Below are 17388 nucleotides of genomic sequence, written 5' to 3' on the forward strand. Positions count from 1 at the left end.
AGTTAATATGTGTAGGAATTGTAATTCTAATATAGCAATATATCAATATATGAAAATATTATTTGTACAGATAAATATAAATGTAAATAGATATAATTAAATACAATTAAATGGTTGAATAAATAGATATAAATCTAATAAACTCTATAAGAATATATCTTGTATATAAGCAATTAATTAATATAGAGATCTACGCTTCTTGTTGATAACAATGTTAATATGCAGAAAATCAAAATATTAAAAAAAGATTTTTCAGAAGAAAGAGGGAAAGAGAGGGGAAAATCTCCAAGTTTTTAGTTGGGGGCAAGCAATATTTTCCCAAAAGTAAAGGGGTGATATTCTTTCTTTCTCACTCAGCCGCCAGTCTCATCCAGTCCTGTCTTCTTCTCACGTTTACTTTGCCACTGTCAAAACTCTATGGTAAGCCTCGAAGCTAGATCGTCTCCGTGCCTGTCCTTTTCAGTTTGCTCTGTCAGACTTCTTCAATGGCTGCACTTCCTGTTCTCTGGCACAATTAGATAGAGTCCAATCTCCAGCTTAGTTCATCTTTCTGCTTTAACCAGCAAATAGAGAAAAAAAAGTTCTTCTGAATTCTTTTGGCTTCCTTACTCCCTATACCCACCGATCCTCTTCTTACGCAGGTAATTCAGCGACCTCAATTTCTTGTTCTCTACGCCGGCTTGTCGAGCTCCGTGATCTTTCAGTCTATTCTCCACTCTCCATCGCCGCTCTTTTCTGTTTAAGCCCTTCTCGCCCGACTCCGCCGGCCCCTTCCTGATGTTCACTCTCACGTAGGCAGGGAGGACATGGTTCAATCTCGACACTGCAGCCTCCGATCTTCCTTGCTTCCCGTCTGGTTGTCAGCTACCACAGCTTCGGGTCAGCCATTGAAAGGCTGACTTCACACGCGTTGGCTTGACAGAGCCGCCCGGTTTAGCGAGAAGTGTGTGCGCTTCACTTTCTCGCTCACCCGTCTCTCTCTATTGTCCGCGGGGCTCTCCAGGACCCGCGCCCCCGAAGGGATCCCCAAAACGCGGTGACAAACGGTGTTGAGGGGTGACAGTCACTCACTCAGCACCATGTCGCTGCAGCTCGCCAACCGGAAACCCCATGATCGCGAAGTATCCATGAAATATATTTATTCCAAGAATTGTACTGCTTGCTATTTGGCTTCTGGGTGCAATTGTGGATTCATGATTCCTGCTTGAAGAGCAGGTGGCAATCCTCCTTAGCAGAATTTTCATGCAACTTTGTGTTGTATATCAATTGTACCCTTTCCTGGATTGTGAAGCCCAGCACTCAGTCACTCATGCCCCATCATCGCTTGGTTGGAATACTGCAATGCGGTCTACATGGGGCTACTTTTGAAAAGTATTCAGAAACTACAACTGGTACAGAGCGCAGCAATGTGGGCAGTTCTGGAGGCTCTTTTAACATATACATTTTATAAACAAATTCAAATGTTGCTTATTATCTTTAAATTTGTTCATGTTCAGAGCCTGGTATCTCTGAGATCATTTTATTCCCTGTCCCTCCCTATAGGTTCTGGCAGGGCAGGCTTCTATATATCCCCTGATTGCATTTATCCAAAGTGTAATCTGCCCTTTCCCTTCTGGCATTTAGGAAGTTGATGAAAACTTAGATGTTTCTTCAGACTACTAATTTTATTAGTTACAATTCCAACATCACAGGAATATTGCTGTTTTTAACTATGTTTTTAATCCTTAATATATTCAGAAACAGTGGTGGGTTGCTCCCGGTTTGCATGGCCCCCACCCTTTGGCCTGTGCCTCGCAGCAGTTACCTTCTTGCAAGCAAACAGCAAGAAAAAACAGCTCCTTTCAGCTTCAGCACAGCCTAATTAGCACAAGTTGATTAGATCGGCCTCCCGACTCTCAGCTGATTTGCTCTCAACTGTTTTGTGCAGGGTTCTGCTGCTTGCCGCAAAGGGGTAAATTGCTGGACCAGATTTTTTTTCCCCTTGTGCTAATCAAGCTATGCTGAAAACGAAAATGAAAGTAAAGCAGGCTGTTTGCTGCAATGTCGCAAAATTAGGCACAGGCAGAGGGAGATTTCTTTTTCTTCTTTTTCCTCACCAAAAAAGGTAGGTGCAAACAATGGGCAATTTAGGGCAAAAGAGGAGAGTTCAAGATTTTAAAACATAAAAGAAAAAAAGGAGAAAGAAAAAGGCAAAAAGAAAAATGGGGAAGGGAGAAAAAGAAAAATAAAAAAAAATAAAAGAGAAAGATGTTATACATATTTAGAATTGAAATATGAATAGTAGTAAGAAATAAATGGGAAATCATTTGTAAAAATGAAATGAATAATTGGAATATTTGTCTTTGTATTTTTGAAATCTAGATAATGATAAGTTTTTATTTTTTTATTTTTTTTAGAAATATGAATAAGTATAAATTGTAATAATTGAGATACCTTTAATGGTATATGATGGTGAAAGTAAAAAGGATTAAGTTGTAGCTTGGATAACAGCTAGAACATTTTAAAATTTAATTAGGGAAATTGTAACGATTGAAATATTTTTAATTATATATTGCGATGAAAGTAGAAATGATTAAGTTGTGATTTGGAGGATTATATGGGCAAAACTATTTGGGTTATTGGGAGAGTTTAAGAAGTGAAAATGAGTAACATAAAGGGAAAGCTCTATTTAACTAGGGAATTGTAATAATTGAGATACTATTGTTCAACTATTGTGTTGAAAGCAGAAATGGTTAAATTGTGGTTTAGAGGAATATATGGAGGAAATTATTTGGTTTATTATTATTGGTAAATATAATTAATTGATTTGTAAGAAATTGGATTGCATGGAAATAATTGGAATATTCATGTTCATATTGATTAATATACAAAAAAGATAGTTATATAACTAATTGATTTATATTAAAATGTTGAATTTGTATTAAACAATTGTAATATTACATAATTAACCAATGTGAGGATGGATATAAAAATAGATGACAATGGGAAGGGGTATAATATAGAATAGAAGGGAAAAATTGAATTTGATTAAGATTAGAGATGATGAAAGGTAATATTGGTTTTTTTAAAAAATAGATGAGGAATAATTATGGCAAAAAGGAAATATAGAAATTGTAAATTTAATTGAAATGACTAAACACTGTTTAAATTTGTGAACTGGCCAAATACTCTGTTCAAAGAAAATACATTGTATGTTTGTATGTGTGTTTGTCTAAAAAACAAAGCAAAACAACTTTTTATAAAAAAAACAAAACAGAAAGGTAGGTGTGTCTTATACTCCAAAAAATACGGTAGATATCCAGGTTCCAGGCAACATTGTCTTGGTTTCTGCATGGTCTTCTACTGATCCCCCTCTGCTGAAAATAGTCTTTGCAAATATGCCTCTTGCTTATCTAGTGGTCACCATAATAGCCATGGGTTGTTACACTATTAAAACTGGTTTACATGATATTCCTCAATCAGAGGCAGATATAATGCCTAAATCCGTGATGGTGAATCCACATGTGCCAGAGGTGGCATGCAGAGCCTTCTCTGTGGGCACGTGCACTGTCACCAGCTGCTCTTCTGGTTTCTGGCGTGGGCATGCGCGCTGGCCAGCTGGTCTTCGCACGTGCCAGAGCGCCAGAAACCCGAAGATCAGCTGGCCAGCACGCATGCACACACCAGAAACCAAAAGACCAGGTGGCTGGCATGTGGATGCGCACCAGCCAGCTGGTGTTTGGGTTTTTGGTGCACATTCCAGTTTGGGCACAGTGCTGAAAAGGTTCACCATTACTGGCCTAGATCTTCTGTGGAGGATGCAATCTTATTTTTCTTTAGGAGTAAAGGAGATGGGGTTCCTATAATCTGTCAGAAGCCCTCTAAAACTATTACTCTGCTAAATTTAATATTTAAGTTAAATACTCAGCTAAATTCAGTCCTTTCAAAACTAAAAACCAAGCATTTTGACCTCTCTTGAGTTTCAGGTTCATGAAGTTTTGGCACTGTAACTTTCATAAAGATGCATTTTGTAGCTTTCTCTCTGTTTTTCTAATTCAACATTTTATAAAATATTTGGTCCTTTTTAGTCACCTACATTGTTACTAGTCCCAGCTTAATTTTTTATGATCCTATTTGATTGTCAAAGCTTTGGTTGTGGCTAATGCTCACATTCATCTTTCCAAATACCACACTTTCAATAGCCATTATATTAGCTTGCCAAGAGGGAGAGTTATATGGAGTGCATCAGGATCAGCAGTTCCTTAACTTTTATTGGGATAAAGTGCCTTTCATCCAGATATTTCCTTTCTATCACATGCCACTTGGGACTGGACATTTTCTCTGTCTTTTTCCTTATCATACGTGATATGGGTAATGGAAGGATTTCTGTTAGGAAATCCGTAAGCAATAAAGGTTTTTGAACAGGCTCTGTAGTCACAAAATCCAAGTCTGTGAATCCACAAAAGGCAACTTAAAAGTTAATCAGTACTGTACAAGTCTGAACATGGCTATGACTTAAGATTACTGTAATATTTTTTTGGGTTGGTTAGTTGGCTTGATTTATTTTGAAAACCAGTTTTTTCCTTTTGTTTTGCCTCAAAAAATTCTGATATTGCACACAGGCTCAAGAAATCTAAAATTTCTAAAATGGCTCATGGAATCTAAAATGCATACCATGCTGTATTGTATTTTTTTGCAGGAAATTTACTGTATGTTAAGGGTAGTGATCCCTTTCTTGAAGAAATGTTTAATAGTTCATCTTTTTTTTTTATTTTCCAGGTCCTTGGAACTCCCACAAGAGAACAAATTAGAGAAATGAATCCAAACTATACAGAATTTAAATTTCCTCAGATTAAAGCACATCCATGGACTAAGGTGAGTCTCTTTGAAATGGTTGTGTGTATATGTGTGGCGGGGCATATTCAACACTGAGGTCTGTATGTTTATTTTCACAAGTAATAAACTGAACCATCACACTATATCATGTAATAGTTCTACAAATTGCTAATCTAATTATTTATCTATATTCAGAGTAATAATTTTGTTGATATGACTGAAACGTGCAGATTTTTCTTCTCATCTGCAATTCTCCATATTTCTACACAAGTTATTTTGAAGATTTTATGAGAATTACCAATGGCAATTTGGGATGGGAATGCTGCCATACACATTGAAGAAGAGGGAAACAGAATTCTTCTGCATAGAAAATGCCTTTTGCTTAAGTGATTTAAAAAAGGCTTTTAGAGTAGGTCTTTTTTGAACAGCATTGTTTCTTCTGTGTGAAAAGAGTGCCAAACAGATTGTGACTGAAACAGAGTAACAGCAAGAAAGAAATTTTTACCGAGATAGCACAATTTGGGGGAAAAAAATAGGTGGAAGGGAACCAGAAGGCACAATTTCTGGCCTCCAAATAAAATAAGGGTCCAGTGAAGCTAAAATATATTAAGTGGCAATCAAAATGGAATGGAGATGGCCAATCCACAGACTGTGGTCACACTCCACTTCTATCTTGGTTTTTGAAAATCCACTTCAGTGCTACTTGATGTTTTCACTGAGATTTTGCAAAAATAATAAAGTTACAATTTAAAGCCCATTTTTGTTCCTTAATGTTCCCAAACTCTTCCTAAAAAATGAAAACATTGAAGATTTCAGCCACACTCCCTATACTTCTCAGAGGCTAAACATGTATTTTAGAGTACAATTATGGCCTAAAGGTTTACAAAAATTTACAGTTGAACAATAAAAAAACATAACTATTCACATGTCCATGCAACTTATCAGTTTTATCTCCAGTCAAAAGCATAATACAGAGTTTTCTTTCTTCCATATATCAGTTAAATTAGACTGTTCTTTTTTACAAGAATGAGAAACTAATCTTTTTGAAGTTTGTTTTTCGCTTGTTGAAAAAGCTGGCCAGGCCCTCCCTTTCACAGGGGGTTCTTTCTCATAGGTGAAGTTTGCAGTTTCACAGTAGCTTTTACTCCAATTATAGACTCATATTTGCAGTTTGAGGACACCTTGCAATTGTACCAAAGTTTACTTTCTGGCAAGGGATATAGTGTAAAGATTGTTGAAGCTATAGGATGATATGAGAACAATCAACTAGGTGAAAAAACACTGCAGCCATTAGCTGTAAAAGTTCATTCTTGCTCATTTTATTTCTATTTCAATGATCAATGTGGACAGTAGTGTTGCTGAACCTCAGTCAAGCTCTGTGGTGTGTAGTCTGTTGAAAGGAACAGATGGAACATTAATAGAAGAGCTTATTTTGTTGATCTAACAGTTTGGAAGCAATATTTCTGAACCCCAAAAGGATCCTGCCAGTGATCTAACATTTGTCAGTTTGAGTCTCTTTCTTACTGACTTTTAGGAATAAAGAAGTTTAAATTTTATTATTTGTTTTATATTAGACTGGATCTTGATGATGATACTAATTACCTCATTGTCTGCACCTGAGATCTTAAAATGATAAATCTTTTTAATATAACCATTAGATTATTTTGAGAAATCAGAAGCCTAAGGCATGACATCATAGCCAGTCTGAACTGAAACACATTCATGCACCTTTTATTAATTGATTTTTAGTGATTGGAAAAGAAAGGAAAAGAAATCAACATTCTTAATTCATACATACACCATGTGCACAATTATTAGGCAAATTATATTTTGGAGGATTAATTTTATTATTGAACAAGTACAGTGCTCTTGGTCAATCCAAAACATTAATAAACCTTAAACCTGAATATTTAAGAAAGTAAAAGTGAGGTTTTGGCTTTCTTAGGAGAATATCTATGTGTGTATAATTATTGGGCAAGTATTAATATGCAGAATTAGAATGCAACTAAATGAAAAATGAAAATTTGCCCAGCTCACTCATTTATTTCCATAAATGTTAAAGTGAGAATAATAAACAAACAACTTAAAATGTACAAATAAACATTTCTGACATTTCAAAAAAATAAATAAATCAGTGACCAATATAGCCACCCTTCTTTTTAATAGCAGTCATAGGTCTTCCATTCATGGAGTCTGTCAGTTTCTTAATCTGTTGACTTTTTGTGCAGCAGCAAGCACAGCCTCCCAGACACTATTCAGAGATGTATGCTCCTTTCCTTCACCATAAATCTCTCGTTTAAGAAAGGCCCACAAATTGTCAATAGAGTGAAGAAGGGGGCCAGGTCATTACTCTGTCATCTTTAATGCCTTTACTGGCTAGCCACGCAGTGGAGTACTTCAATGCATGTGATGGAGCATTGTCCTGCATAAAAATAATGGTCTTCTTGAAAGATGCAGACTCTTTTCTGTACCACTGCTTGAAGAAAGTGTCTTCTAAAAACTGGCAGTAGGTTTGGGAGTTGATTTTGAGTCCATCTTCAACCTGAAAAGGTCCAACTAACTCATCTTTAATAATACCAGCCCATACCAGTATCCCACCTCCACCTACCTGGTGTCTGAGTTGAAGTGGATCTCTGTGCCTGTTACTGATCCACCCATGGGCCCATTCATCTGATCTGTCCAAAGTCACTCTCATCAGACCATAAAACTTTTGAAAAATCTGTCTTCAAATATTCCTTGGCCCAATCTTGCCATTTCAACTTATGTGTCCTATTCAGTGGTGGTTGGGTTTTAGCCTTCCTTACCTTGGCCATGTCTCTGAGCACCGAACACCTTGTACTTCTGGGCACTCCAGGTAGGTTGCAGTTCTGGAATATGACAGCACTGGAGGATAATGGGTTCCTGGTAGCTTCACATTTGATTCTTCTCAAATCTTTGGCAGTTAAGGTGCGTCTTTTTTTCAACACATTTCTTGCGAAACCTGTTGACTATTTGCAATGAACTGTTTGATGGTTCTGTGATCACGCCCCAATATCTTAGCAATTTCAAGAGTGTTACATCCCTCTAAAGACTTTATACCATTTTTAACTTTCTTTTGGCCCATTTTTCCTGAGGAAAAGAAGCTGCCTAATGATTATGCACACCTTGATATAAGGTGTTGATCTCCTTAGGACACACCCTCCCTCATTACACAAATGCACATCACCTGAAATGCTTATATCCACTAAGCATTCAAGATTATACAGCTTGGAGATGGAAAATATGCATAAAAATGATGATAGAGCTTTTTATATGGGATAATGCAAAATATGCGGGACGCGGTGGCTCAGTGGCTAAGACGCTGAGCTTGTCGATTGAAAGGTCGGCATTTCAGCGGTTCGAATCCCTAGTGCTGCGCAAAGGGATGAGCTCCCGTTACTTGTCCCAGCTTCTGCCAACCTAGCAGTTCGAAAGCAGTTGCAAGTAGAAAAATAGGGACCATCTTTGGTGGGAAGGTAACAACATTCCCTGCGCCTTTGGCATTTAGTCATGCCGGCCACATGACCATGGAGACGTCTTCGGACAGCGCTGGCTCTTCAGCTTTGAAACAAAGATGAGCACCATCCCCTAGAGTCGGGAGCGACTAGCACATATGCGCAAGGGGAACCTTTAACTTTACTAATGCAAAAATGTTGGTATGTTTGGGAAATGATAGGGTAAATTGAATTAAGGACTGTATTGGAGTGTCTGGTGAACCTTATCTTGAAGGTTGTAAAGAAGATGACTTTTGGGTTTAAAAATGTTAAAAAGGAAGGCCAGGTCCTGTAACACACAGAGTCTTTTTGTAACACTGTAACTTTATCTGACTTGGGAAGATGGAAGAAATTCAATTTTAAAAAATCCCTACAATTGGAATATATAAAGCACACATACACATACATACATATGCAAATTTAAACATATATATATATATATATATATATATACTCAGGTTTTCGCGGGTGTTTGTATGTAGGTCTTTGGTTATTCGGGTCTTCTCCCACATAAAATTGGAAGTGTCTTGGCGACGTTTCGACGAAGTCTCATTCGTCATCTTCAGGCTGGTGTTCTCGGCTTCGTGCTTCCAGGAGCAAATTGGGGTACAAAGCCGAGAACACCAGCCTGAAGATGATGAATGAGACTTCGTCGAAACGTCGCCAAGACACTTCCAATTTTACGTGGGAGAAGACCTGAATAACCAAAGACCTACATATATATATATATATATATATATACACACATACATTTATAAAATTAAATCCAAATATTAACAAAGTAAAATTACTTTACTCCTATGAAGTCCAGTTGTACCTTTTAATACCGTATTTTCCGGCATATAAAACGACTTTTTAACACATGAAAATCTTCTCAAAAGTCGGGGGTTGTCTTATACGCCAGGTGTTGTTCTCCTGTAACCAGGCAGACCAGCCCGAAAGGCTCTGATGAGCCTTAAATGGCTCTGATGAGCCAAGCTCTGACCATCCCAGCTGAGTTGCCTGCTAATCAGGCAACTCAGCTTGGATCACCAGAGCCATGTAAAAGGAAAAAAGTTTTCCCCTTCCAGCTTGCTTACCTTAGCTGCTAGTCGCAATGCTTGCCTTGCTTCGCTTGCCTGCAATCCATTCCATCAGCAAGCCACTCCCTGCCTGCAATCAAGCAGGCAGGGAGTTGTGGACTTCAACTCCCAGAATTCCTCAGCCAGCAAAACAAAGCTGGCTGAGGAATTCTGGGAGTTGAAGTCTACAAGTCTTAAAGTTGCCAAGGTTGGAGACCCCTGTTCTATTGGTTAAGTTTTTCCCCTTTGGGAGCTTTAAAAAAAGAGTTAATTGGGGTTTTTTTTAGTTGTTCTTTTTTAGACCTAGCCATTTAAAGTTTAGGAAGTTTTAAATTTAGCTTTCATATAAAAATAAAAATGAAATAAAATAATATTTGTGCAGCTTTCTGAAATTTAGTGTGTTTCTGTAGTGTTTCACTCTAACTATAACAAACATACAAAATCTCACAAAGCTGTATGTGGAATTTTGTGTGTGTAAAATGTGAAAGTTGGGTTTTTGGGCTTTTTGTGGCTATGTGAGGTTCCTGCTTGTTGCAGGGGCCATTTTGGGTCTAGCACAGCTGCTTTTACACTGTGGGTGAGCCAGTTGATGTTTTTTAATTTTTATTTGGTGTGCGTTGAAAGAGGGGTAGTCTTATACGGTGAGTATAGCCCAAACCCTATATTTTAACAGGAAAAGTCGGGGGTCGTCTTATACGCCCAGTCGTCTTGTACGCCGGAAAATATGGTACTTTACCAGCTCCTTTTTGCAGTGGATACTAGTCTATTTGTCACTATTATATTTTCCCAGGAACAACTGAAACAAAAATGAGCTTGGTCCTAGAGAAAAATTATAGATTTTAAATTCAAACATTTGCAAGGATTATTAATATAAACAACAGTATATTAAATTTTTAAAATTATATATTTTTTAATATTTGAAATCTATACAATCATAAATGATACATGTATTTGTGTATTGTATTAATATTTACATTACATAATAATAGCAAGGAGCTTTAGCCAAAATAAGCAATATTGCATGGATAACAGTTATGAATTCTTTTTTTTTTATTGAAAAAGTTTTCAAATACAAATTTTTCCCCCTTTTTTCTCTGTGACTTCTTCATAACCAAAAACCTAATTCATAACAGATTACTTACTCCCACCTCTAAATACTGACCTTTACTTACTAGAAATATTATTAATATTATAACATCCCCCTTTAGCCATACATTTCAAGAAAGAAAGAAAAACATTATACTATAACATTGTATAATAACTTCTAATTTAGCATAGTATTATTATAACTCCCAATTTGGCAATAATCTGCCCTTTTTCTCCTCTCCCAAACTTATATCTATATATTATTACAACAATTCAAAACCACCTTCCACTTTAAAACTATACAATAAATCCTACTTTAGCATTTAATCTTTTATATATATTAATATAACATTTCAAAGCAGCCTTCCCCATAAAACCTAATTTAACATTTATTCAACTCTATCCATTTCCTCCACTCCCCTAAATATATCACTTAAACATCCCTTTTCTTAAACTAATCAGTCTGTAAATTAGCTTATTCACCCACTTTCCTGCAAAATTGCCGTGCACAACAATTCTTAATATCTTTGATTCACTGCCCACTCTGCTTAAAATATATATATATATATATATATATATATATATATATATATATGTATGTATGTATGTATGTATGTATGTATGTATGTATGTATGTATGTATGTATATACGTATATATTCCATTATGTCTAAATAGAAAAGAAAAGACAATGACTTTAAATTTATAGTCCATATAATATCTTCTTTGAAGTCTTTCCACTGGATTATTAAAACCATCATCCATAATAGGGTAACATAGCTTCCTGATGCAACAGTTTGTTCAAAATCTTCAATCATATCTGCCCCCATCAGTAGTAGATATCCTCATATGTATATAAAAGTAAAAACAACCACCCGAGTGACATTATAATTATATTCCATATAGTTGTAATTGTGGCTTTCATCAGGATTTTTGATTCCCATCATTCTAGTGGGTAACAGCCAGATCTTCTGCATGCCCCAACGTAACTCTCTTGCCTTATAACTCAAGATAGTTATATTTATCGATACAAAAAAAAAAAAATCCAAAGTAGATAATTCAAATCCAACAGTTTAAGGCTCTTTTCACATCCCAGAATTACGGCAATGCAGAGGTCTGTCACTGTCCTCAGGATAATATTGACCAATACTTCGCCTCAGCTATCTTTTCACATATTCATTCATTTTTTAAAGTCACTGGCTTCACTGTTGCTTGATTTAGAAAGTTCTATTTTTGTGCGACCTATTTCTTTTTTTCTTTTCTTTTTGTGGGTTTGATTTCCATCCTGGTTTCCTTTCTACAGGTTGTGTATCAACTAATCGGTTGTCATTCTGCTTTATAAGTTGATCTTGTTGGTTTTGTTTTTGTATCTCATGTTTCTTTTTTGCCCCTTGTATATCATCTAATTGGTTTCCATACTTGTCTTTGACTTGATAAGTCATCACGTTAGAGTCAGATGCCACTTCTCTCAAATTTGTAGATAATCCAGCTGGGGTATCCAAAAGATCCAAAGGCAATTTATCTAGTGCAGTCTCTGTAGTTCGATATTTTCCCTTTATTTCCAACTCCTTCTGCTTATCCTGTATTATGCTTAAAGATGTTAAGTTCATTTTCAAAATGTTTTGATAAAATTCTTCCGCTCTTTCAACAGTATTTAGCTGGTATCTTTCTCCTTGATATCTCAGTATAATACCAACTGGGGCGTCCCACCTAAATGGGATATTTCTTTTTTTTAACTCAGTCACCAGAAAACCAAATTTCTTCCTTTCCGTTAATATCTTGGGTGGGAGTTCTTTGTAAATCCAAATCTTTCTTCCATACAATTGCAAATTAGAATTGAAGGAATTTTGCACAATGTTATTCCTAATTTCTTTAGATGAGAAATTAATCACCACATCTCTAGGCAATTGCCTTTGCTTTGCAATCCAGGAGTTTATTCTGTAAACTCTGTCAATCCTAGAAAACACTTCCTCAGGTTGAACCTTTAAAATCCCAGCTAGAATTTCAGAAGATATTTTCCTTAAATCATCTCTGTTATTTTCCTGCAAACCTCTCAGTCTTATCGCATATTCAGTGAAATTATATTGTACCATTAAAACCTCTCTTTCAATCCTCTGTTGCAGATTTTCTACATTGCCAGTCTTTTGATCAACCTCCATTTTAGGTTTTTCTTCTGAGCTATTATCTTGAGTATTTATCAAATCATTTTCAATTTTTTGAATTCTATTGTCCAAATTATCTTGAGTTTCTTCCATTTTAGACTCTAATAACTTAGTATTTGTATCCAACTGTATCATAAATTCTGAGAAGCCATTAGCCATTTTTAAAATTTTTCGCTCCAAAAAATCAAACTTAGATTTCACCAGTTCTTTAATTTCCTGCTTAAATTTTTCAAGATGCTGATTCACAATCTCATCCCTTCTTTCAATCTCCTCTAAAAGAAGTTCTATTATATTAAAATCAGGTTTCTGAGACTGGAGACTTAAAACTTGTTCCTTTAAGTTGTTAGTGGGGGAATCCCCCCCCCACTACTTGTTTGTCTGACTTTATAAGTCTCAGTGCCATGTTTCCGCCCAGGCAAGCTTTGTTAAAAAAAAGAAAAAAGACTTCTTTCCAACCAAAAGCAGTATCAGATCTCCAAGAGAAAAAAGAGAGAAAAAAAACACAGGAGCGAAGTTTTGTCTACAATTGTAGCCAATGGTATTTATTCCGCTACATTGTAATCATAGAAAACGGAAGGACTTTCCCTTTCAGCCTCTTCTCAAGCCGCGGCAGACGCCATTTTAAAAGTTTTTTCCTTTCCTTTTTTTCTCTTAAATAATTTTTAAAAAATAAGTAAAATACTTGCGATTCAGTATCACAGGTCCAGCTCACATTTTCTTTAATTGATCTGTTAAATTCGCAGGCTTGCTCTTGTTGCCTGGCTCTGCATGTAGCAGAGGTCTCCCAAAGCCCGGAGCAGCGGCTGGGGATATGGGGAATCTCATCCGCTCCATCCCAAAAGTAAAAAAAAACTTTTGGGACTATGCAGAGAGTTCTACCCACCCCAGCCGGCTCTATCTCCGTTTCCTCATGGAAATGGAGTTTTTTCGAGCTGCCATTCCGTTGTGAAGGCGGCTCTAAACAGGCAATGGAAGCTGACGATCCCGAGGGAACATCTGGCGGCGACCAGCAGCAAACCGGAAGTCAACAGTTATGAATTCTTGAAGGTGCTTTGCCTAATACAAATATACTTGCAAACTTTAAAAAATAATTTATCAGACATGTTCTGCCCTTTCTTTATGTTCTGTAGTTGCATATATATACTTTACTAATTGGAGGTTGTGTTCTTGCCATGCTAACCAATATGTAACAAAATGAAGGTTCAGAGGCATAAAGGATGATCTTTTAGAAGTTTTATTTGGTTTTATTTGTTCTCTGACAGTAACTATATATATAAAAGCGAAAACAACTCACACATTAATCACGAAGTCTCCAGAACCGTAAAGCCTACAAACTTGAAATTTGCTACGTACGTTCCTCTAGGCTTCTTGGTGCTCACTAAGAAAGGATTTTTTGAAATGGCCATCAGAGCATTAGTATTTCCTATATTATTATAACATGCTCTGATGCTAATTAGTTAGATGTTCTACTCCCCCTCCCAACTTGAAAATAACTGGAGAGAATGGGATAGCATAGGACAGGCTTCTGTGGGGCAAGCCTCCTGGAGAGAAGGGGCTAGAAAACCTGAGGGAGAGAAGGGGATAGGATAGAAGATGTTTCTGTGGGGCAAGGCTGAGGGAGAGAAGGGGAGAGGAGAGGCTTCTGTAGGGCCAGCCTGAGGGAGAGAAGAGGAGAGGCTTCTATGGGGCAAGCCTCATGGAGAGAAGAGGCTAGAAAGTCTGAGGGAGAGAAGGGGATAGGATAGGAGATGTTTCTGTGGGGCAAGGCTGAGGGAGAGAAGGGGATAGGCGAGGATCTATGGGGCAAGTCTAAGGGAAAGAAGGATCTATGGGGCCAAGCCTGAGGGAGAGAAGAGGAGAGGATCTATGGGGCCAGCCTGAGGGAGAGGAGAGCCTTTTGTGGGGCCAGCCTGAGGGAGAGAAGGGGAGAGGAGAGGCCAATCATAACTACTCATTAATTTTCAAACTCTTAAGGGTCAATTTATCAAGCCTGATCACATAGTTTCGTAGTGGAGCACGGATATTCAACTAGTTTATGAATATGTCCCAAATTAGCTAGCTTGTTTGTGGGTTGGTTGGAGTTAATTCACATTTCAAAAAGCTATATGACTTCTAACTCTGGGAGTACATCATAGAATATAAAGTGAAGTCTAAAATGGTTATCACACATCAACTCTCAGCATTGCAGGTCTACTTTACATATGTATGTGCACGTGTAAATTTGTTATGAACAGTCTAGATAGTCAGTTGAAGTCAGGCAGCGCCTAAACTGAATTAATTAACTGAACAAATTTGACAGGGTGTGATGTGAGACTAATGACTATTTAAAAAATGAAATGCAATTTTACAAGGTGCACTGGAAAGTGCAGGGTTTAGCAGCTGATACTCAGATGCTCGCTCTCCCCAGGTAAGGCAGTTATACTCATGATGATTCATCATTCTGCAAGCAACAGGATTTTCATTTTTTTTAAAAAAAAACCTGTGTCGCTATTCTTGGCTCCATTTCATTGGCATCTGATTGGAGACAAGCTAGAAGTGAAGACCTTCCATTTCACAAGGATAGTTTATATAGCAGTAAAAATGCTACTTGGATAGTGTTCAAAAGCTTCGATCAACAGGCCACAAATGGGACCTGTAGCATTTTATTTATTTTCTTTGCACTACCACTCATAGGTTTGTTGACACTTGTTTTCTCAATGGAAAGCATTTAGTGGTAAGATTTTATTCTTATGTATCTTAGTTTCTTGATCCAGTGAAGTGACCTTAATATGTTTTGTGCTGTACCAGAGTTTTAGCTTGATTCACAACAGTTTTCTTCTTTGCTTGTTATGGTTAAGAAAAAGTATTATGTATAGACTTATTAATCTATAAATAATGTATTCCTTTTTTATTGGAGATTTGAGTTTCAACTTATAATGGAAGGAATTAATCTTCTGTTCTGATGTATTATAATGAATAGTTATGTTAGAGCAAACTGAAAAACAAATACATACCATGGGAAAAACCCAGGAAAAAAATCAAAATAAATGAGCCAAATTAGTTTTAAAGCGTTTGCAAGTGTATTTATATCAACAAGTAGTCAATTCAAGAATTTGTAATAACTGATTTTCTGTTATTTTACTTCATTGATTTAAAATTAAGTACCTTGTTCATTATATGCGTACATATTAAAATATACAGTAGCTTAAAGAAAAAACTATAGAATCTGAGCTATGATTGCCTGAAAAGACTTAAAATGTATGTCAACACTAATTAATTAATAAATAAAGTAAATGATGTCATATACTAATGGCAGGATAAATGAATTTAGGATTGGGCTGCCAATAACTTTATGAAGCTATTCCCTGAAAATCAAGCATATATAGTTTTTTATAAGTATTCAGTAGTTGCAGTTGTTTCAGGAAAAAAATCTTTAAAATTCTCATTTTGGCTTCTTTTCATAAATGTGTAGTGTCACTAGTACTTTTTCCACATGTCCTTGCTAAAAAAATTCATTTTATTGACTGCCCCCCTCACCCCCCCCCCCAAATAAAACTTTTTTTAAGACAAGAGAAATTCTTTTAGCTAATCTTGTTTTGGCACTTTTGGAACTCATGGTTTAAAAATGTCACCATTTTATAAATGAAAGTTAGAATTCTCAATATAGAATGCAATATAGTTCCATGATCAGAACATTGTGAGTAGGGTTGGATTCATGCAGAATATATGTAGCATTGTGTTTTATTTCTTGACTTGATTCATTGCCTCTCTCCTTTTTCTCTTCTATGTTAAGACGACTATGTTGAGGTATATAGCTGCTGTTTTCTTTCATATTGCACTTGAATAGGCCACGTCTGTCCAAAAAAGCAATATTTCTCAGCATCATATTGTAGCCTCATTAATAGTCTCAGTTAGCTACATTTCACCACTACAGCAGCACAGAGCAGCAGCTATAGGATTTTCCAGCAGTGTTTCAGAGAACAACTTTTGAGTTCTATGCCTTTAATGAGCAGTTCCGGAAGTCCTGTTTCACTGAAAAAACACCTGCGCAGCGTTATTGCTGAATACAATATTTCTATTACATCCAAGTAAAATTCTGTAGTACTTGTTCTCCAATGTGTTGTGTCCTTAACTGTAGGTGGTAGAGCATGTGGGACAAAGATGTAGAAATTTATATTGAACTTGGAAAATGTGTCACTTTTAAAAATCTTATTGATGCTCACTAATATTTTGCCTCCAAGATATTTTACAGTGCTAAATCGTGTCCAAATAAAATCATGAATATAATTCCTAAATTTTAATGGACTATTATTATGTCAGATTTTTTGAAATAAATTGAAGTAACCATTATTTCTGGTTGAAAACCTTATTGTGATTTTATAAACATATTGCCAAGACACAATTTTCCATAAAATAAAAAGATGCTACCAATACTATCAAATCTTAACTATAAAAAGAATCTTTAGCTAAAAGAAATGGTGGGCAAAAAAATTCCTAAAACAGTACTAGGTTTAATGTACTAAATATATAAAGATATCAATATGGGAATGAGAATAACTAGGCAGAAATGGAACATAAGTGAGGAGGGATAGAACTCTCCTCTCCATAACAGTGCAATGCAAATTGAACATGTTTAGGGGCTACAAAATGGTAATTCCTAGGTTGCTGCAGAGGACAATGAAATGGCATATCCTGGAGAAAGTTGGCACTTTCAACAGAGGTATATTACATGGCTATATTCATGATAGGTTTTTTTTCCAGCACGGCATTTTAT

The 17388-nt window shown here is 36.3% G+C and overlaps 1 protein-coding gene across 6 annotated transcripts in view; it reads left to right on the forward strand.

Moving 5' to 3' along the window:
* Positions 1 to 17388, forward strand: part of GSK3B (glycogen synthase kinase 3 beta) — a 194052-nt gene that overhangs the window by 151031 nt on the left and 25633 nt on the right. For all 6 annotated transcript variants that reach the window (XM_034411141.3, XM_034411143.3, XM_034411139.3 and 3 more), the window contains one exon: positions 4759 to 4854. In XM_034411141.3, coding sequence (XP_034267032.1) covers positions 4759 to 4854 — 96 coding nt within the window. The remainder of the gene's footprint in view (positions 1 to 4758; positions 4855 to 17388) is intronic.

Source organism: Pantherophis guttatus, chromosome 2 (assembly GCF_059756535.1).
Source record: "Pantherophis guttatus breed Tessera chromosome 2, ASM5975653v1, whole genome shotgun sequence".
In the NCBI taxonomy this organism is placed as follows: domain Eukaryota; kingdom Metazoa; phylum Chordata; class Lepidosauria; order Squamata; family Colubridae; genus Pantherophis; species Pantherophis guttatus.